This window comes from Oncorhynchus nerka, linkage group LG3 (assembly GCF_034236695.1).
Source record: "Oncorhynchus nerka isolate Pitt River linkage group LG3, Oner_Uvic_2.0, whole genome shotgun sequence".
NCBI classification, from domain to species: domain Eukaryota; kingdom Metazoa; phylum Chordata; class Actinopteri; order Salmoniformes; family Salmonidae; genus Oncorhynchus; species Oncorhynchus nerka.
In genome coordinates this window covers 16,967,492-16,990,091 of record NC_088398.1, presented here as the reverse complement: position 1 = coordinate 16,990,091, position 22,600 = coordinate 16,967,492, and the positions used below count along the sequence as shown (strand labels likewise).

Genomic DNA, 22,600 nt, shown 5'->3' with positions numbered 1-22,600 from the left:
TGAATTTGGATTGTGCTGAATTGTTGAATTCAATTGTCACAATCGGATTGTGACTATATTTTTTGTATTCTCTACATTATTAGCACTATAAAAATCTCCCTCTCTCTTTCTCTCTCCCTGTCTCTCTTTGACTCTCCTCCAACAGCTCCTTATCCTCTGGGATAGACTGATCAATTCTGTCACACTATTTTTTATATACCTCTTCCTCCCCTTGCTCTTTCGGTCTCTTTACCTCTGTCCCACTTCAATTCCCTTATTTTCCTCTCGCACTTGTGTGTCTGTGTGTGTGTGTCTGCGGGTCTCTGTGTGTGTGGCAGGAGTCCACCAGGGCTTTGCCGAATCCTGAGATAATGACAGAGATTTTGAAAGGCTTTATGAGAATCTCTCGTATCAGACACACACAGAGAGGTGTGTGTGAGAGCGAAAGAGAGAAGGAGCAGTAGGGAAAGGCCAGTTATCACTTCAATAACTACGAGTGTGTGTGTGTGTGTGTGTGTGTGTGTGTGTGTGTGTGTGTGAGTGTGTGAGTGAGTGAGTGAGTGAGTGAGTGAGTGAGTGAGTGAGTGAGTGAGTGAGTGAGTGAGTGAGTGAGTGAGTGAGTGAGTGAGTGAGTGAGTGAGTGAGTGAGTGAGTGAGTGAGTGAGTGAGTGAGTGAGTTTGGACTGTATGGGAGTAGAGGTACCTCCGACTCTAAACACATTGGTCAGGGAGAGCCATCCCTGCTGCGATTAGACACATAGGTGTCCATGATACACACACATTTCTCTCAATCACACAGACACAAAATTAACCACCACTTTATGTTGTTCTCCTCATACACTCAATATCACTCTCTTCCATTGTCAGGCTACCTGCAGAGTCTGAAAACAACACTATGATATTAAAGGACATTAAAGCAGATTTGACTACATGGAGCTGACATATTGTATGGCGTTAAATCAGGTCGTGGTATTTACTCCACTATTGAATGCAGAAGGGCACACCTGGGTAGGTGAATCAATAGTTTCAATAGTTGATGCAGAAACACACACACACACGCACACACACACACATATATACACACGCACACATACACACACACACACAGAATGGCTGACTTATACTGTATTGAGTTAGAGAGAAGAGGTCAGCTGTAAATCATTATAAGTCACAAACTCTGGAGACCTGGTCCCTGATTAGATTACACTCAATTTGAGGAAGTCAGAGACCCAGTCAAGCACATTCTAAGATGCATGCATGCATGTACACACTCACACACATTCAAGCCTTTACCTATCAGAGACTGTTAATGTGTGTGTGTGTGGAAGGGAGCAGTGAGCAGTGTGCGTGTGTTCGTGCATGCATGCGTGTGTGAATGTGCGTGTGTCAGTAAACAGTGTGTAGGTGGATTTGGGGTCAGTTAATCAGGTCTGGCTTCCCTCACGAAGACTGAGTCTGCAGAAATACATTAACCAATCAACAGCTTGATAGCCTGAGGTCAGCTGACCTGTGGGCAACAACTTCTGATACAAACAGCTCTGTCTTAGCACGCACACACACACACACACACAGAAAACTGCTGTTCATATACTCTAGCCTCAGAATCTATGTACCCTAGGATATAGTTCAGAGAGAAAGAGAAAGAAAGAGAGAGAAACCATTGTGTATCTCCCAACAAAGACAAAAACAACATCATAAACGTCCTCTGGTTGACTGGCCATAATGATACTGTGGGCAATGCACAATCCCCCACTATCTCTCTCTTCATCTCTCTCTCTCTCTCTCTCTCTTTTGTTCTTTGTTGTTCAGAGAAAGGATGCGAGAGATAAGCGATGGTTTGTCCCTCTCTTTGTCTCTCTATCTATGCCCCCCCTCTCCCCTCTCCCCACTCAACCTATCCCTTTCTCTCCTCTCCCACTCTCTTCCTTTTTCTCTCTCCTACTCCCTCACTCTCTCTGTCTCTCTCTCGCTCTCTGAGGTGATGTACAGTTGAAGTCGGAAGTTTACATACACTTAGGTTGGAGTCATTAAAACTTGTTTTTCAACCACTCCACACATTTCTTGTTAACAAACTATAGTTTTGGCAAATCGGTTAGGACATCTACTATGTGCATTTAGTAGATGTCCTGTTTACAGACAGATTATTTCACTTATAATTCAACTGTATCACAATTCCAGTGAGTCAAAAGTTTACATACACTAAGTTGACTGTGCCTTTAAACAGCTTGGACAATTCCAGAAAATGATGTCATGGCTTTAGAAGCTTCTTGCTTCTTGCTAACTGACATCATTTGAGTCAGTTGGAAGTTTACCTCTGGATGTATTTCAATGCCTACCTTCCAGCTCAGTGCCTCTTTGCTTGACATAATGGGAAAATCAAAAGAAATCAGCCAAGACCTCAGAAAAACAATTGTAGACCTCCACAAGTCTGGTTCCTCCTTGGGAGCAATTTCCAAACACCTGAAGGTACCATGTTCATCTGTTCAAACAATAGTATGCATGTTATAACACCAGGGGACCACGCAGCTGTCATACCGCTCAGGAAGGAGACGCGTTCTGTCTCCTAGAGATGAACGTACTTTGGTGCGAAAAGTGCAAATCAATCCCAGAACAACAGCAAAGGACCTTGTGAAGATGCTGGAGGAAACAGGTACAACAGTATCTATATCCACAGCATAACAAGTCCTATATCTACATAACCTGAAAGGCCGTTCAGCAAGGAAGAAGCCACTGCTCCAAAACCGCCAGTAAAAAGCCAGACTACTGTTTGCAACTGCACATGGGTACAAAGATCATACTTTTTGAGGAAAGGCCTCTGGTCTGATGAAACAAAAATATAACTGTTTGGCCATAATGACCATTGTTATGTTTGGAGGAAAAAGGGGGATGCTTTCAAGCCGAATAACACCATCCCAACCGAAGCTAGGGGTGGCAGCATCATGTTGTGGGGGTGCTTTGCTGGAGGGACTAGTGCACTTCACAAAATAGACGGCATCTTGAGGTAGGAAAATTATGTGGATATATTGAAGCAACGTCTCAAGACATCAGTCAGGAAGATAAAGCTTGGTCGCAAATGGGTCTCCCAAATGGACAATGACCCCAAGCATACTTACAAAGTTGTGGCAAAATGGCTTAAGGACAACAAAGTCAAGATATTGGAGTGGCCATCACAAAGCCCTGACCTCAATCCTATAGAATATTTGTTGGCAGACCTGAAAAGGCGTGTGCGAGTAAGGAGGCCTACAAACCTGACTCAGTTACACCATCTCTGTCAGGAGGAATGGGCCAAAATTCACCCAACATTGTGGGAAGGCTAACGGAAACGTTTGAACCCAAGTTAAACAATTTAAAGGCAATGCTGCCAAACACTAATTGAGTGTATGTAAACGTCTGACCCACTGGGAATGTGATGAAAGAAATAAAAGCTGAAATAAATCATTCTCTCTACTATTATTCTGACATTTCACATTCTTAAAATAAAGTGGAGATCCTAGCTGACCTAAAACAGGGATTAAAGGATTAAATATCAGGAATTGTGAAAAACTGCATTTAAAAGTATTTGACTTGTCACGAACCTCGCCGAAGATGGTGCCTCTTCCTGTTCGGGCGGTGCTCGGCGGTCGTCGTCGCCGGCCTATTAGCTGCCATCGATTCCCTTTCCGTTTGTTTTGGGTTATTGGGTAATTGGGTACACCTGTTTTGTATTAGGGTTTGTTTGTAGGGTATTTAAGGGCACTAGGCCCGCTGGGTATTTGTGCGGGCTTGTTTTTGTTACTCTGTGTTTGATGGTGTGAGTTATTTGTGTATTTATTCTCCGGACTATTTTATCCTGTTGTTTGGACTGGCAACTTATATACGCCCTGTGTGTTGGCGTGACTGTTTTGTTGCGCTGGGGAATAAATTTGAAAAAAAAGACTGAACCTTGCTCTTTGCGCCTGATTCCACCCACCACTCCTAGTTGATCGTAACATGACTAAGGTGTATGTAAACTTCCGACTTCAACTGTATGTCTGACCTTCGGTGTGAAAACCTCTTTTGCTGCCAAATGCTTCCTTAACCGCTCCATGATTCACAGGACATCACTTCCTGTGACCCTGCTCTCAGCCAGTCAGAACACATTATGGCCATCTGTCGAAGAGGAGAGGAGCAAGAGATTATTGGCTGACAATAGGGTTTTAGAAGAGCATTTGTGAAGAGTCATTGTCACTTTCCTTTTTAAACTGTTTTCTATTGTGTGTTCTTATAATCTCATTGAGAGTTATGCTGAACTTCCCAATCTGAATTTAGTGGTTCCATACATCTCTGTTAACTCTATGCCTGGTCTCATCTCGTCAGCTGATTGAACATCACAACCTGGAAGTAACTGTCAACCAGACTCTATGATTGGCTCTATAACATATAACCTCTTTCCTGGAATGAAGACAGATAGGAAGAGTGTCTTTCTCCCCAGAGCATGCAGGTGTGATCGGGTCCATAATGACAACTGTCTGTCTAGGATGATCACTGTCATTGATTCGAGCACCTGTCTGAAATAATCACAAGCATTGATTAGCTGTTTTTTTGAGGACCAGATCAATAAAAACACTGGATAGAAACTCCAAGCGCCTCAGGATCGAGAGGATAGGCACACGACCACACACACACACACACACACACACACACACACACACACACACACACACACACACACACACACACACACACACACACACACACACACACACACACACACACACACACCATCCTTGAATTTAAGTGGTTGGTTCCGGGGTTTTCTGTACTCCTGATCTAGAGCTCTCTAGTACATTACTCTCATCTCTGTCTGAATATATGCTGATTAAGGGAGTAGAGGAGAGTAGGGGGAGGATGGGGGGATGAAAGAGGAGGGGGGAGGGAAGAGAGGGTAGGGAGGCTTGGCAAGAGGAAGGGGTGGGTGAGATATGGGCAGTGAATTGCTGTCGAAGTGCATTTAAGATACATTTAATCTCTGGAATTTGGCAAGAGGGGATAGTTGTGCTGTGTGCGAGCGCAGGCGCGCTAACACACACACACACACACACACACACACACACACACACATACACATTCCACATACACACACACACACAGTGCATAACTTTTAGTGAATGTGTTGCAGTGCCATTAATAGTGTGAGGGCAAAGAAGGGCTGTACCTTAACGATCTCCATTCCCCAGCCTCAGACTCTGACACACACTTTTACTCCAGGATGGGCTGGGTTCAAGTCAGGACAGAACATTAGGACCACACCATGGCCTCGCTCCATCCACTTGATTCTCATTGTTTTTTTTTAGTAAGAAGATTGATAATGGATAAAAACAATCATATCCATTATAGAATTAAACATCAAAATCTATCCATCATTCAAAACAGTGTACTTATTATCACAGGAGGCTGCTGAGAATGGCTGAGAGAATGGGTATGGCTGAGAGAATGGTTATGGCTGAGAGAATGGGTATGGCTGAGAGAATGGGTATGGCTGAGAGAATGGGTTTGGCTGAGAGAATGGGTATGGCTGAGAGAATGGGTATGGCTGAGAGAATGGCTCATAATAATGGCCGGAACGGTACAAATGAAATGGCATCAAACGTTCCACGATTTCCACTCCAGTCATTACCATGAGCCCATGAGTTCTCCCCAATTAAGGTGTCACCAACCTCCTGTGTTACTCATACACCCCAACCATTATCCCTCTTATCAAATGTGAAGATCAAGGTCAAGCTATTGCTATGTGACGACTCTGGTAAATGTTTCACTCTTATAGAGAACGCCTCAGAGTAGAGTGGTGGTATGGAGACCCAGGTAGCAGAATTATAGACCATCTTTCTCTTTTTTTTATAGGAACAGATTCGAGGTGATTGTATCCCTCACTCTTCTCTCTCTCTCTCTCTCTCTCTCTCTCTCTCTCTCTCAATGCTCAATTCCCATCTTTAATTAAGTGACTGGAATCATAAACGTTTCAAGTGAAAGAGTGGGTGAAGTATTGACTCTCTCCATTATAAATAAATGAGTGAACGTGTCAATTCCCCATTGGTCTCTCATGCTGATATAGATCAACAACAATGTTTGTTGCTGATCTTTTCCCATATGTCCTAGGTGAATTTGTACACATACCCCCTGTTATATTAGTGGCTGTTGACAGGCTGAATAGAATATAGACCATAAGAACCACATAAAGGATTTATCATTGGTGGGAGTTTACTGTGTGTGAACTCCTATCTATAACTCATCATTGTCACTGTCCTGGAATCTTGGATTTTTGTCTCACAAAGTGAAATCTTGCTCTATACTCCCCTCTCCTCCCATCTCCATCTCTATCTCTTTCAACTCCTTTCTTTCTCCATCTATCGTTTCTTCCCCCTCTCGTTCGCCATCCTCCACCCTTGCTTCATCTCTCTTTCTTTTCTCCCCTCTCATTCTCCTCCCTCTCTCACTCGCTCTCCCTCCTCCTCTCATTTTCCATCCTCTCTCTCTCCCCCCTAACCCCCTAACCCTTTCCCATAGAAAGGTGTTTTAGTCTATTTCAGGAACCTCATGTTCTGACAGCTTTCACACATTCCTCCCTGGCATTAGCACTAGGTAGTGCAACGTGACACATACACACAGTTTGTGTTGTCAGTAGCAGTCAGGCCCATCTTCCGGTCAGTAACAAACGCCAGGTCATACAAGTTTACTGTGCTGACAATTACAATATATACGGCATATACTTTATAACTCAACAAAACAGTGCACTGCACTCATTCATCTCATTAGGAAGGATGTTTATATTGATCAAGACACATCCAGTCCTTTACTGTCATCGGCCTGTCAGAATGTCATTTTACCACTATCACAACGTGTTATATCCCTGTCGGTCATCTGTTATGACAAGTTATACTGCAAAAATGGTGTATTCTGTCTGGCACTTACATTTTTTGGAGTGCAGAGGTGTGACACTGAAATGTCAACCCAGTCACTGACTAATAACACGCCTCCATTCACACAAACACGTTCCATTGGCTACTTAATTGAATCTCCACGGTTACCTGGCTGGCTATGTGACCTGGACACAGCTAGAGGGATTACTGTCACACACAGACACACACCGGCACACATGCGCACACACACACACCACACACACACACACACACACACACACACACACACACAGCTCAGTGTTTCTCTGATCCTGTTGAAGCCTGTATGTTCACATCCGCTCACAGCCAGGGGAAAGTCTCAGTGTGTTAGTGCTGTGCTCAAACTAACCCTTACACACCCTACAGCTCTCCCAGACCAGAGCTGTCCTCTTGAAGATGGAATTAGTCAGAGATTAAAATAGCACTTTTTCTGGAGGAAACTGGTGAAAGTGTCTGAATGAGAACTCTATGCTACTGCCTGCTGTGAGACTTGTCTGTCTCTGTCTGTCTCCCAACAGGGGAGGAATATGAATGATTTACAATAACAACGTTTTTCACTCCATGATGGTCACTGTTTGTCAGCTCCACCTGGTTGCTGTGTGTGTCTGTGTGTGTGTGGTTTCTGCTGAATCCCAAGGTTAACAGGAAGGGGATTCAGACTAATTAAGCATTTTCTCCTGTGAGAACCAATCAGATCAGCCCTGGAGTAACCCTAGTAACAGCATGTAACAGGGTGGGTCAAAGACCACTAGTCTCACAGCGGTCAGACAGAAATGAACCGTACACACATACACACCGAGACAAAAATGCCAGTGTACAAAACCCCATTGGGTATGATAGCATCAAATCAGCCTCAAGGATGAATAGCGCTGTAGTGATATTCTTAGATTCAATTGAACGGGTGAATAAGATAGTTGAGAGGGATGTTGTGTTGCGGGAGACAGACGCGGGTTTTTCCGCTTATGAATCCGGCGAAGAAAGTTATGCTTTCTAACGTGCCACCATTTGTTAGAGATGAGGTGATGGAGTGAGAGTTATCTCGCCATGGTCAAATCGTATCTACAATAAAGAAGGTTATTTTTGGATGCAAATCTCCGTTGTTGAAACATGTCGTGTCTCATAGGAGACAAGTGCATATGATTTTAAAAAAGGACGGAGATTAACTGAATTTAGCGTTCAGCTTTAAGATTGATGGATTTGATTATGTCTTCTATGCATCTACTGAATCAATGAAATGCTTTGGCTGTGGAAGAGAGGGTAATTTGGTGCGTAGTTGTCCCGAGAATGAGCGTGCTGAGTCTGGTAGTAGCTCTAGTGCGGGTGCAACTAACGCACCACCGTGAAGGGATGAACATGCTAAGGGTGCAGGGGAAGAGAGAAGGTGGGCAGATGTGGTTGGAAAAGTAGGAGAGGAAGGCATTGTGGATACGGGGGCAATTGTGGTAGATCAGAACAAAGAGGGTGGGGAAACAGTAGGTGAGATTGCGACTGCCGTCGCTGAGGTGGTGCTGGAAAATGAAATTGGAGGTCAAGAGGAGATTGAAATAACGGAAAAGGAAGCGGATGTTTTCAAAATACCGAGGAGTAAAAGGAAGAATTTAAGGGGTGGTGAAGGGTCTAATTCTAAGAGAAAGGTAGAGATTGATAAATCAGTTGAAGATGAACAAGTTGTAGATATGGTGGAGTTTTCTTCTGGGGAGGATAGCGAGAGTGAGTCATCTGACGCGTCACAACAATATAGTGAGATAAATGGGGTGGAAGGGAGGTATGGGATCGAGAAGATACAGTCAATTTTTGAAGTTGACAAAAGGGAGGAAATATATGCAGGATTACAATGTAACTGATTTTTTCCCTGAACGTGAATTGTTTATTGAATCAGCAAAGTTTCTGATGTCAAAAATTACAGGGGGAAGTTTGAAAAGCCCTGAAATTGCTAGACTCAAGAAAGTGGTCACGAGAGTGATAAGTGATGTAAATTCTAAAGAAAATGAAAGAGTTCAGTTGCAGTTTTAACTCTGTAAAGAGATGTGGTGGCTGTATCTTCCTCTGTATATTTTTTTCATCCATGAGCAGTTTTGAGATTTCTTCTTTAAACGTAAATGGGGCAAGAGATGTTAAAAAAAGAGCCATGGTGTATGAGTTAATTAGGGGAAAGGGAAGTGACATAAATTTTCTACAAGAAACGCATAGTAATTTGGAAAATGAAGTTATGTGGCAACAGGAGTGGGGGGGGACAGTGGTGTGTAGTCATAAAAACTCAAAAAGTGGGGGTGTGGTTATCTTGTTCTCAAAAGGGTTTTTGCCTTTGTCATATGAGGTTGAAGAGGTAGTTGAGGGGAGGTTATTAAAAGTTAGAGCAAGGTATGAAAACATCACTATGTGTCTGATAAATGTATATGCCCCAGTGGTGACAGTTGAGAGGGTATGTTTTTTAGAGACATTATCAAATACCATTGAGAAATGTAACAAAGAAGATTATTTATTTATTGCTGTGGATTTTAACTGCACAGTTAGCGATTTAGATAGAAATCACCAAGAACCTCATATAGCCTCAAGGACTTTTTTAAAACGACTCATTGTAACACACGAACTGTGTGATATTTGGCGGAGTCAACATGGAGGAACAAGGCAGTACACCTGGGCGCATGTGAGAGAGAACATCATCTCTATGGCCAGGTTAGATAGGTTTTATGTTTTTGAGCATCAATCTCAGGTCTGTAAATCAAGTGTGATAACCCCAGTGGGATTTTCTGATCATTGTTTAATAACAGAGGTGGTGTTCATTAACGATGTAAAACCCAAAAGCGCATACTGGCATTTTAATATAACTTTATTGAGTGATGCTCACTTCAGGAACTGTTTCAGTTTTTTCTGGGAGAGGTGGAGGTCTCAAAAGGCCAGTTTTGTATCCCTTCAACAGTGGTGGGATATAGGGAAAATCCAGATTCAACAATTTTGTAATCAATACACGAGGAATGTCACCAAGGATATCACCAGATCAATGAAAGCCCTAGAGATTGAAATAGTGGAACTCATGACGTTGGTTGAGACCACAGGAGATCGAGGCCATACTCAGGCCCTCAAGAGGAGAAAAGCTGCATTGGCAGACCTGCTGGGTATCAGAGCACAGGGGGCACTGGTGAGATGTAAGTTTCAGGGAATATCTGACATTTTTCTTTGGTTTAGAGAAAAAGAATGGACAAAGAAAAAGTATTAATTGTCTCAAATCAGCTGTTGGACAAGAGCTCACTAGCCCTAGTGAAATTAGAAAGAGGGCAGTAGAGTTCTATGCTGAGCTCTACAAGTGTGAGTACAAAGAGGATAAAACAGTGACACAGCAGTTATTTGATGGGCTCCCAAAGGTGGCTGCAGAAGCTCAGGTTGAGCTTGAGCAACCATTGTCTTTGCAGGATTTATACACTGCATTAAAAGGCATGGAAAATGGAAGGGCACCAGGCATTGATGGGCTTCCCGTTGACTTTTTTAAGTCTTTTTGGGCTATGTTGGGAGAGGATTGGTTAGAAGTAGTTAATGATAGTTTAACCAGAGGGTTACTACCAATAAGCTGCAGAAGGGCTGTCCTCACCCTACTGCCCAAAAAGGGTGACCCGAGGGAGGTGAAGAACTGGAGGCCGGTGGCTTTATTGTGCACTGATTATAAGATATTGTCAAAGGCTTTGTCCAACAGGCTGAGGGAGGTGATGGGGCAAATCATACATACGGATCAGTCCTACTGTGTTCCTGGCAGGCAGATAGGGGATAACATTTCTCTGATTCGTGATTTTTTGGACGTCTCTAGGGCTATTGGGTTGGATGCTGGTCTAATTTCAATTGATCAGGAAAAGGCATTTGACCGAGTTGAACATCAATATTTATGGCACACGTTTGAGGCGTTTGGGTTCAGCTCTAGTTTTATTGCCATGATAGGTGATATATGGTGACATTGAAAGTGTATTGAAAGTTAACGGTGGTTTGAGTGCTCCTTTTAAAGTGTGTAGAGGTATTAGGCAGGGATGTTCTTTGTCAGGAATGTTGTATGCCATTGCTATAGAGCCACTACTAAATAGCATTAGAAGTCGCATTGCAGGGGTGTACCTTTCAGAGGATATTCCTCCTATTCGTCTCTCTGCTGATGATGTAGTTGTGTTAGTGAAAAATCAAGCGGAGGTGGATAGCTTGAGTCTAATGGTTGATCGTTTTAGGGGAATATCCTCTGCAAAAGGTAAATTGGGAAAAGAGTTGTGCTTTACAGATTGGAGAATGGTCTGGAGGGATCATGGCTTTGCCAGGGGGGCTAGAATGGTGTAAGGGAGATTTTAAGTATCTTGGAGTGTACCTAGGAGATGAGGGGACTATGGAAAAAAATTGGAGTGGGGTGGTTGAAATGGTGGAAGGGAGGATGAGGAGATGGCGTTGGTTACTATCTCGTATGTCATATAGGGGGCGCACTATTATAGTTAACAATGTGATTCCATCTGCACTGTGGCATCGGTTGTCAGTTTTAGAACCACCATCTGGCCTTCTGGCTAAGATACAGGCAATTATTGTGGATTTATTTTGGGATAAATATCACTGGGTTCCACAAAGTGTTTTGTATTTGTCAAAAGAGGAGGGGGGACAAGGTCTTGTACATCTTGCTAGTAGGGCTGCTGCTTTCCGGTTTCAGTTTATTCAAAGGTTGCTTTATGGACCGGAAAATGTGGTGTGGAGAGGGGTGGCAGGTCTTATATTACAGCGGGTTGGAGGATTAGGTTTAAAGAAGGCTTTATTTCTGGTTGATAGTAGCCAGATTTCTAGGGAGGGAGTACCTCCGTTTTACAGAGGCCTTCTCAGAGTGTGGAGCATAATGAAGGTGTCCAGACGAAATTCAGCGGAGTCAGTGCATTGGCTGTTGGAGGAACCTCTGGTGTATGGGGCAAGACTGGATTGTACAACTACAGCTGTTCCACATTTCTCCAAGATTCTGGTGAAGGGGAAAATCATCACCTTAAAACAGTTAATGGCCATGGCTGGGCCCGCCTTAATGGATGGAAGACGGGTGGCAGAACATTTGGGGATGAGGTCGGAAAGGATTGTCGGACAAATGCTGGGGAGCTGCAGGAAGGCTCTGTCAATGGGGTATGCTTAGTAGCCACAAGAAGAAGGTACAAGATGAAGACGTCTCATTTCCAAGACTAGGGATTACACCAAATATCCCAGAGTCAGAAAGAAAGGCGTTATTGCTGGATTTGAGAGGGTTGGAGGAGGTGGGTTTGGATGAGGTGAATGGGAAGGACTTGTATAGGGGGTGTGTCAAGGTGTTGAATAAAGATACATTGAAAAATAGAAAAGACACTCCATGGAGGGTAAAATTGGACATTGATGACAAGGTAAAGCCAGCATGGAGAGCACTGTACAAGCCACCGTTACAAAAGGGTACTGGTGATATGCAATGGAGGGTTTTACATGGCATCATTGCAGTTAATGCTTTTGTATCTGTTATTAACTCAGATGTTAGAGATGGATGTCTTTTTTGTAATATAAGAGAAACCATTTTTCACTGTTTTATGGAGTGTGAGAGGATAAAACCTCTATTGGAAATGCTGGAATCTTTGTTTAAAGCTGTAGGGGAGTTTTTCAATAACACTGTTTTTATTTTGGGGTTCCAATATAGTTAACAACAGAAAAGAAAATGTCAAATGTTAAATTTTATTTTGGGACAAGCTAAGATGTAAATTTTTCTGAGTAGGAAACATAAGATAGAAACGGGATATGGGCAGGATGTAAGATGTGTTTTTAAAGGATTAGTGAAAGCAAGAATAAAAATAGATTTTGAGTTCTTTTCAGCTGTAAAAGATCTCCTATTATTTGAGGAGAAGTGGGCCTACGAAGGAGCGCTTTGTTTTGTAGAGGAGGGGAAATGATTTTTTGCTGATGAAATAAGTTGAATGTATATGTTATGTATTTATTTTTGTTTAGGAATTACATTTGTTGTTTCATTTCTGAAAAGGCAGTGTGTCATTATTTATGTTAACACTTGAGTAAAAAATAAAGGTTTTATAAAAACTCAAAACTCTCTCTCTCTCTCTCGCTCTTGCTCTCTCACTCTCTCATTCTGGGAGAATTCGGATACTTTATGGCTGCTAAGCAGTTTATTCTGGGATCTGCCTACAATAAAAGATTTGAGATCCATACAGCAACAAATAATATGAAACATTCTTATTATTATGTCTTTATGGCATAAACAAATGCACAATTCAGCATTGTGGCCCAACATCGGCTCTCTCATCCACCATCCAGTTCACAGAACTTCATCTGCTCTCTCATCCACCATCCAGTTCACAGGACTTCATCTGCTCTCTCATCCACCATCCAGTTCATAGAGCTTCATCTGCTCTCTCATCCACCATCCAGTTCACAGAACTTCATCTGCTCTCTCATCCACCATCCAGTTCACAGGACTTCATCTGCTCTCTCATCCACCATCCAGTTCATAGAACTTCATCTGCTCTCTCATCCACCATCCAGTTCACAGAACTTCATCCATCCACCATCCAGTTCACAGAACTTCATCTGCTCTCTCATCCACCATCCAGTTCATAGAACTTCATCTGCTCTCTCATCCACCATCCAGTTCACAGGACTTCATCTGCTCTCTCATCCACCATCCATTTCACAGGACTTCATCTGCTCTCTCATCCACCATCCAGTTCATAGAACTTCATCTGCTCTCTCATCCACCATCCAGTTCACATGACTTCATCTGCTCTCTCATCCACCATCCAGTTCACAGGACTTCATCTGCTCTCTCATCCACCATCCAGTTCACAGAACTTCATCTGCTCTCTCATCCACCATCCAGTTCGCAGGACTTCATCTGCTCTCTCATCCACCATCCAGCTCACAGGACTTCATCTGATGTGTGATTCTCAGCTCAGTGTTTCCTGCCCGACACCTGCCTGTTCAGGTTTGCATGCCCACGGCATACATTGCTATGCTACAAAGACATGTACACACACGCACGCACCACACACACACACACACACACACACACACACACACACACACACACACACACACACACACACACACACACACACTACAAAGACATGAATAATTTCTATCAGACTAGATCCCTTAACCTTTCCCTGATACACGTGCAAACACACACACACACACGCAGACAGACAGAGCTTGCCCAGGAGGAGATCTGGGTTCAACGACATGTATGTAACACAAAGTACATTTGTAGTAGTGTTTTGCACTAAAACCTCTGCGGGATGAAGGAATATTAGAAATGACATTCATCTTCATCCATTTATTACTGTGATATGGTACACGTTGTATTAACTGCTGACTGGGGCAAACAGACATCTGGTAACATGTTCAATTAAAACACAACATAACAAATTAGAATAATAAACAGAATTAATTCATATAATACACAATACAGTACTAAATAATGTTCCTTTTCTAATGAGCATGTCAGTAGGAACATGACAGGATATAATTCTGCCTGTTTTGTCAGTAAGTTATGATAAATATTATTTTATGTTTGTTAGTATTCATGTTGTTGTTATTTTACTGTAGTAAAGATAGGATGTAATTACCATAACAATGTCCTATAATTTCCAATAAAACAGGAATTCCACAGAAAGTATGTTCCACATAGCTCACCATTGCCTGAACGCACACAACCACTTTAGTTGGAGCATTCTGTTCTGACAGACCAGCCAGGGAAATTTCATTCTGAGCTATTACTGAAATAGCACATTCCAATGATGTGGGTGAATGACACATGGTTGGTCAAAATTGTTGAAGGCCCCTGCGAGAATTGAAATCACAAACCCTGATATACCACTGCGCCGAGGCCATTGCTCATTAGCTCATCAGCCTCATCATGTCAAACTCAAGGCAACTTAATGATTTAAAGAACACTCTCATCTGAAAAGAGACAAGCATGTTAACACAGCCTGGCTCTTAATGCAGAGGCAGCTCTGTACCATTGTTGTGAGTGTTCTATAGAGTAGAGACTTCTAGAAAAATGCTGCAGTTTACTTTGTAAAAGTCTACGTAAAAGAGAGGGAATGCTGCAGAATGCAAGTGGAAACCATCGAAATCTCTAAAATCAGCAGTTTCATGAAATTCCTCCCAGCTTTGATACCTGCAGCTTGGGTCGGGCTGATAAGATTCAGGACTTCAAATGTCCATCAAACTGTAAACTTCACATTTAAAGACAGAGATGATAAAGCTCAGCCAATCTGTCCTGTTCTAGATACTGCATAGAGAGCAGGGTTACTCTCACACTCACAAATGTCAGGGAAAGAGCTAACACACACACACACACACACACACACACACAATCCCCAAAGCAGCAGTTTCATCCAATCTGTTTTTTTATTCCTCATAAAGCCATCTTCTAATAGTTTCATAATGAACGCCTGTGTTTGTCTGCGAAGCCGGTGATGGAATATTTATGGAGTATACTTATGGGACGTTCTGTTTTTATCTCACGTCTTTATTCTTCCTTAGAATCCCCAGCTTCTTCTCCAAAACCTAAACCTTAATCTGAACCCAATACTAAACCTGGCAAGCGTCTTCACGGACATGTCCAACATCTCCTTGTCCCAGTCTGTAATCCCAACATGTTTCGAGCAGACCAACATTGTACCTCTTCCTGTTCCTCAAAAGTAACCTGCATAAATGACTATCGTCTCGTAGGACTCACATCTGTAACCATGAAATGCTTTGGGCCCTGGACTTTCTGACGGGTCGCCCCCCCCCAGGAAACATGACCGAATACAAACAGTGTAGCTATTCCCTCCGCAAGGCAATCAAACAAGCTAAGCGTCAGTATAGAGACAAAGTAGAATCTCAATTCAACGGTTCAGACACAAGAGGTATGTGGCAGGGTCTACAGTCAATCACGGATTACAAAAAGAAAACCAGCCCCGCCACGGACCAGAATGTCTTGCTCCCAGGCAGACTAAATAACTTTTTTGCCCGCTTTGAGGACAATACAGTGCCACTGACACGGCCTGCAACCAAAACATGCGGACTCTCCTTCACTGCAGACGTGAGGAAAACATTTAAACGTGTCAACCCTCGCAAGGCTGCAGGCCCAGACGGCATCCCCAGCCGTGCCCTCAGAGCATGCGCAGACCAGCTGGCTGGTGTGTTTACGGACATATTCAATCAATCCCTATCCCAGTCTGTTGTTCCCACATGCTTCAAGAGGGCCACCATTGTTCCTATTCCCAAGAAAGCTAAGGTAACTGAGTTAAACGACTACCGCCCCGTAGCACTCACTTCCGTCATCATGAAGTGCTTTGAGAGACTAGTCAAAGACCATATCACCTCCACCCTACCTAACACCCTAGACCCACTCCAATTTGCTTACCGCCCAAATAGGTCCAAAGACGATGCAATCAAAACCACTCTGCACACTGCCCTAACCCATCTGGACAAGAGGAATACCTATGTGAGAATGCTGTTCATGGACTACAGCTCGGCATTTAACACCATAGTGCCCTCCAAGCTCGTCATCAAGCTCGAGACCCTGGGTCTCGACCCCGCCCTGTGCAACTGGGTACTGGACTTCCTGACGGGCCGCCCCCAGGTGGTGAGGGTAGGCAACAACATCTCCACCCCGCTGATCCTCAACACTGGGGCCCCACAAGGGTACGTTCTGAGCCCTCTCCTGTACTCCCACGCACGCCTCCAACTCAATCATCAAGTTTGCGGACGACACAACAGTGGTAGGCTTGATTACCAACAACGACGAGACGGCCTACAGGGAGGAGGTGAGGGCTCTCGGAGTGTGGTGTCAGGAAAATAACCTCACACTCAACGTCAACAAAACTAAGGAGATGATTGTGGACTTCAGGAAACAGCAGAGGGAACACCCCCCTATCCACATCGATGGAAAAGTAGTGGAGAGGGTAGTAAGTTTTAAGTTCCTCGGCGTACACATCACAGACAAACTGAATTGGTCCACCCACACAGACAGCATCGTGAAGAAGGCGCAGCAGCGCCTCTTCAACCTCAGGAGGCTGAAGAAATTCGGCTTGTCACCAAAAGCACTCACAAACTTCTACAGATGCACAATTGAGAGCATCCTGTCGGGCTGTATCACCACCTGGTACGGCAACTGCTCCGCCCACAACCGTAAGGCTCTCCAGAGGGTAGTGAGGTCTGCACAACGCATCACCGGGGGCAAACTACCTGCCCTCCAGGACACCTACACCACACGATGTCACAGGAAGACCATAAAGATCATCAAGGACAACAACCACCCGAGCCACTGCCTGTTCACCCCACTATCATCCAGAAGGCGAGGTCAGTACAGGTGCATCAAAGCTGGGGCCGAGAGACTGAAAAACAGCTTCTATCTCAAGGCCATCAGACTGTTAAACAGCCACCAGTAACATTGAGTGGCTGCTGCCAACACAATCAACTCCAGCCACTTTAATAATTGGAATTGATGGGAAATGATGTAAAATATATCACTAGCCACTTTAAACAATGCTACCTAATATAATGTTTACATACCCTACATTATTCATCTCATATGTATACGTATATACTGTACTCTATATCATCTACTGCATCTTTATGTAATACATGTATCACTAGCCACTTTAACTATGCCACTTTGTTTACATACTCATCTCATATGTATATACTGTACTCAATACCATTTACTGTATCTTGCCTATGCCGCTCTGTACCATCACTCATTCATATATCTTTATGTACATATTCCCCTTACACTTGTGTCTAGAAGGTAGTAGTTTTGGAATTGTTAGCTAGATTACTTGTTGGTTATTACTGCATTGTCGGAACTAGAAGCACAAGCATTTCGCTACACTCGCATTAACATCTGCTAACCATGTGTATGTGACAAATAAAATTTGATTTGATTTGATTTGATAGGTAGTGAGGGTAGGTAAAACACATCCGCCACGCTGACCCTCAACACAGGGCCCCTCAGGGGTGTGCACTTACTCCCTGTTCACCCATGACTGTGTGGGCACTCACGACTCCAACACCATCATCAAGTTTGCTGATGACACGACGGTGGTAGGCCTGATGATGAGACAGCCAACAGGGAGGAGGCCAAAGAACTGGCAGTGTGGTGCCAGGACAACAACCTCTCCCTAAATGTCAGCAAGACAAAGGAGCTGATCGTGGACTACAGGAAATGGAAGGGCGAGCACGCCCCCTTCCAAATCGATGGGGCACAGTCCTGAAGAAGGCGTGACAGCTCCTCTCCCCCCCAGGAGGTTGAAAAGATATTGCATGGCCTCTCAGATCCTCAAAAAGTTCTACAGCTACTCCATTGAGAGCATTTTGACTGGCTGCATCACTGCTTGGTATGACAATGATCGCAAGGTGGTGGTGCAGACCTCTATACCAGGTGGTGTCAGAGAAAGGCCTGGGAAATTGTCAAAGAAACCAGCCACCTAAGCCATAGACTGTTCACTCGGCTACTGAACGGCAAGCGGTACTGGAGCGCCAAGTCGGGGACCAAAAGGAACCTGAACAGCTTCTACCCCCAAGCTATAAGACTGAGAGACAGAGAGAGAGAGAGAGAAAGAGAGAGATGTTCTACTATAAACTGTGATAGCCTCTCTTTCTCCCTCTGTCTCACTCTCTCACCCTCTTTCTCTCTTATGGTCACTTACTGTCAGTAGCATACCACCCTGCATCCCACTGCTGGCTTTCCTCAGAAGTTAAGCAGGGTTGGTCCTGGATGGGAGACTAGATTCTGCTGGAAGTGGTGATGAAGGCACTTTTTCCTCTGGTCAAAAAATAAAATATCCCAATGCCCCAGGGTAGTGATTGGGGACTTTGCCCTGTGTATGATGGGTTGTTAAATGGGCCAAGTAAAGCCCCCCCTGGCCAAAACCTCCCCTATCCCGGACGACACTGGGCCAATTGTGCGCCGCCCTATGGGACTCCCGGTCACGGACGGTTGTGACACAGCCTGGGATTGAACCCCTGACTATAGTGACGCCGCCACACTGCTATGCAGTGCCTTAGACAAGGAATGTTTTCATATGTTGATGTGTATCTACAGTATGTAGATTTACAGTATTTACATTTACAGTATGTTGATGTACTGTAAATGTGGTTATAATGTTATGTTCCTGAGCAGTCTGGTTCCTGGAGCTGAGGTGGTTAAAGGATTCAACACCCTGTCTGCCTGGGCTCTGCAGAATGGACCACTGGCCGGGAAACAGGTACACGCACATAAACACCTGACAATAAAGAAAACAAATAATTGAGAAAACACAAGGGAGTATTCTGTGGGTTGTGGGGCCAGTGTTGAGGCATTTTGTTTGTTTTACTTAAATTTTTTAGTGAATTTCCATTGCCTGGTGAAACAAGGACAGCATTGTTATAGTATACAAACACACACACACACACACACACACACACACACACACACACACACACACACACACACACACACACACACACACACACACACACACACACACACACACACACACACACTTAGCTATGTTGTGGAGATGAGGCACTTCATGCCTCCAGCTTCAGAGAGAAAAACAAACACCTCAACCCTCTGGAGAGGAGACCTGAATCTGCCTCACATGCTCTTTGAACACACACACTGCTCTTCCCTCATAACTACCTATTTTTCAACACAATAGAGCACTGCAGTAGTGTTTGTTTGTGTGTTAATGTGTGTATGTGACAGAGAAAGATAAAGAGAGTGAGTGTGTGTGTGTGTGTGCGTGCGTGAGAAAGAGGTGTGTGAGTGTGCATGCATGCATATGTGCATTCCCTGCCTTGCAGTTTGATTAAATCCACAGGGGGCTCTGCTTGTGTCACAATTACATTCAGACAGAGATCCTTGGTCCACGTCCCCATACTATTACTTTACTAGTAATGTACAGAGACACGGCTCACTGCCCGGTCCACTTACACACAATATCTAGTGAAACTACTCATGATTCTCTCCCCAATACACTATACAGTTGAAGTTTTACATACACTTAGGTTGGAGTCATTAAAACTAATTTTTCAACCACTCCACAAATTTCTTGTTAACAAACTATAGTTTTGGAAAGTCGGTTAGGACATCTACTTTGTGCATGACACAAGTCATTTTTCCAGCAGCTCTTTCAGACAGATTATTTCACTTATAATTCACTGTATCACAATTCCAGGGGGTCAGAAGTTTACAACCACTAAGTTGACTGTGCCTTTGTGGATGTATTTCAAGGCCTACCTTCAAACTCAGTTCCTCTTTGCTTCACATCATGGGAAATCAAAAGAAATCAGCCAAGACCTCAGAATTTTTTATTTTTTTTGCCCTCCACAAGTCTGATTCATCCTTGGGAGCAATTTCCAAACGACTAAAGGTTTTATTGTACAAACAATAGAATGCACGTATAAACACCATGGGACCACGCAGCCGTCATACCGCTCAGGAAGGAGACGCGTTCTGTCTCCTAGAGATTAACGTACTTTGGTGCGAAAAGTGCAAATCAATCCCAGAACATCAGCAAAGGATCTTGTGAAGATGCTGGAGGAAACAGGTACAAAATTATCTATATCCACAGTAAAACGAGTCCTATATCGACATAACCTGAAAGGCCGATCAGCAAGGAGGAAGCCACTGCTCCAAAACCGCCATAAAAAAGCTAGACTACGGTTTGCAACTGCACATGAGGACAAAGATTGTACTTTTTGAAGAAATGTCCTCTGGTCTGATGAAACAAAAATAGAACTGTTTGGCCATAATGACCATTGTTATGTTTGGAGGAAAAGGGGGGTGGCTTGCAAGCCAAAGAACACCATCCCAAACGTGAATCACGGGGGTGGCAGCATCATGTTGTGGGGGTGCTTTGCTGCAGGAGGGACTGGTGCACTTCACAAAATAGATAAATAGATGGCATCATGAGGGAAGGAAAATTGTGGATACATTGAAGCAACATCTCAAGACATCAGTCAGGAAGTTAAGGCTTGGTTGCAAATGGGTCTTCCAAATGGACAATGGCCCCAAGAATACTTCCAAAATTGTGGCAAATGGCTTAAGGACAACAAAGTCAAGGTATTGGAATGGCCATCATAAAGCCCTGACCTCAATCCTATAGAAGATTTGTGGGCAGAACTGAAAAAGCATGTGCGAGCAAGGAGGTCTACAAACCTGACTCAGTTACACCAGCTCTGTCAGGAGGAATGGGCCAAAATTCACCCAACTTATTGTGGGAAGCTTGTGGAAGGCTACCCGAAACGTTTGACCCAAGTTAAACAATTTAAAGTTAATGCTACCAAATACTAATTGAGTGTTTTTTAAACTTCTGACCCACTGGGAATGTGATGAAAGAAATAAAAGCTGAAATGAATCATTCTCTCTACTATTATTCTGACATTTCACATTCTTAAAATAAAGTGGTGATCCGAACTGACCTAAAACAGGACATTTTTACTAGGATTAAATAAACTGAGTTTAAATGTATTTGGCTAAGGTGTATGTAAACTTCCAACTTCAACTGTATTTTCTTGTGACTGGGATAAAGATAATAATGTATCTTTAGTTTTTACCAGCCTCTTGCTGTCTCCCTTTGTCTCTCTCTCTCAGAGAAAAGCCAATAAGACCACTCCATTTGACTTTGACAACACAGAGGCTTGGGGCACAGACTCCTTCTATGTCCTGGGGATCCTGGGCTTCTGTCTCTACGTCCTGTTGGGGATCACCTCCTTGCCCTCTGTAGGAGCAGCTCTCAGCTGGACGGAGTTCAGCTTCGTACAGGTACAGGGAATGCATGCGTGTGTTCTTGTGCATGTGTGACTGTACATGTGTCAAAATCTAACCCTCTCTGTTATCACTCTTTCACTTCTGAAAATGTGTTTCTCTGAGAATTTCCTGCGGCATCATGGAGCTGTAAATAATAAGATTGATTCAGTTATCATCAGAGCTGTAAATATGGTTAAATCAATACGTCACAAATTGTGATCACTTGAGACACTTGTGTTGTGTGCTCTCCCCACCGGTCCAAGCTGGGTCACCTGACTCTGCTGTTATGTACGGCTCACACCTACCTGTATGGCTGGAACAAGTTCCTGCGTTCCTCCACCTACAAGTGGTACACCCCACCGGGCTACATGCTGTGTCTGGTGCTTCCCTCTGTGGTGCTGCTGCTCAAGCTGCTGCTCATCACCCCCTGTGTGGACCACACCGTCACCCGGATACGCCAGGGCTGGGAGAGGGGCGGGGCAGGGGGGTAGGAGACGAAAATCAGCCACCTCTGAAAATAATTACTGTGATTAATGGTTGTTTTTACATACCTTAGTAATGAAGTATTTCTTGATTTGAGTTATATGATTAAGATGCAATACAAATAACTCCACAGGGTCACTGTATCTTGCCCACAGGTACAGATATACCCATAAAAAAATCCTAACTTTAACTATTAGGGCAGAAAATGAAAAACTGACATATCATATGTCTAGGATACACTTCTCCGAGTCTCGGGATACAGGTCATTCGAAAGGTATTCAGACCCCTTTACTTTTTCCACATTTTGCTGCGTTACAGCCTTAATTGTAAAATGGATTTGCTTTTCCCCTCATCAATCTACACACAATATCACATAATGACAAAGCAAAAAAATTAAAAACTGAAATATCAAATGTACATAAGTATTCGGACCCTTTACTCAGTACTTTGTTGACGCATCTTTGGCAGTGAT

At 43.6% G+C, this 22,600-nt stretch overlaps 1 protein-coding gene across 1 annotated transcript; it reads left to right on the top strand.

Annotated features, from left to right (window-relative positions):
• Window positions 1–19,018: 19,018 nt before the first annotated feature.
• On the top strand, window positions 19,019–22,136 carry LOC115114093 (metalloreductase STEAP4-like). Its single transcript, XM_029642067.2, has 3 exons — window positions 19,019–19,117; window positions 21,490–21,659; window positions 21,902–22,136. The coding sequence occupies exons 1-3, from the start codon at window positions 19,019–19,021 to the stop codon at window positions 22,134–22,136; spliced, it is 504 nt and encodes a 167-aa protein (XP_029497927.2).
• The last annotated feature ends 464 nt before the right edge of the window (window positions 22,137–22,600 follow it).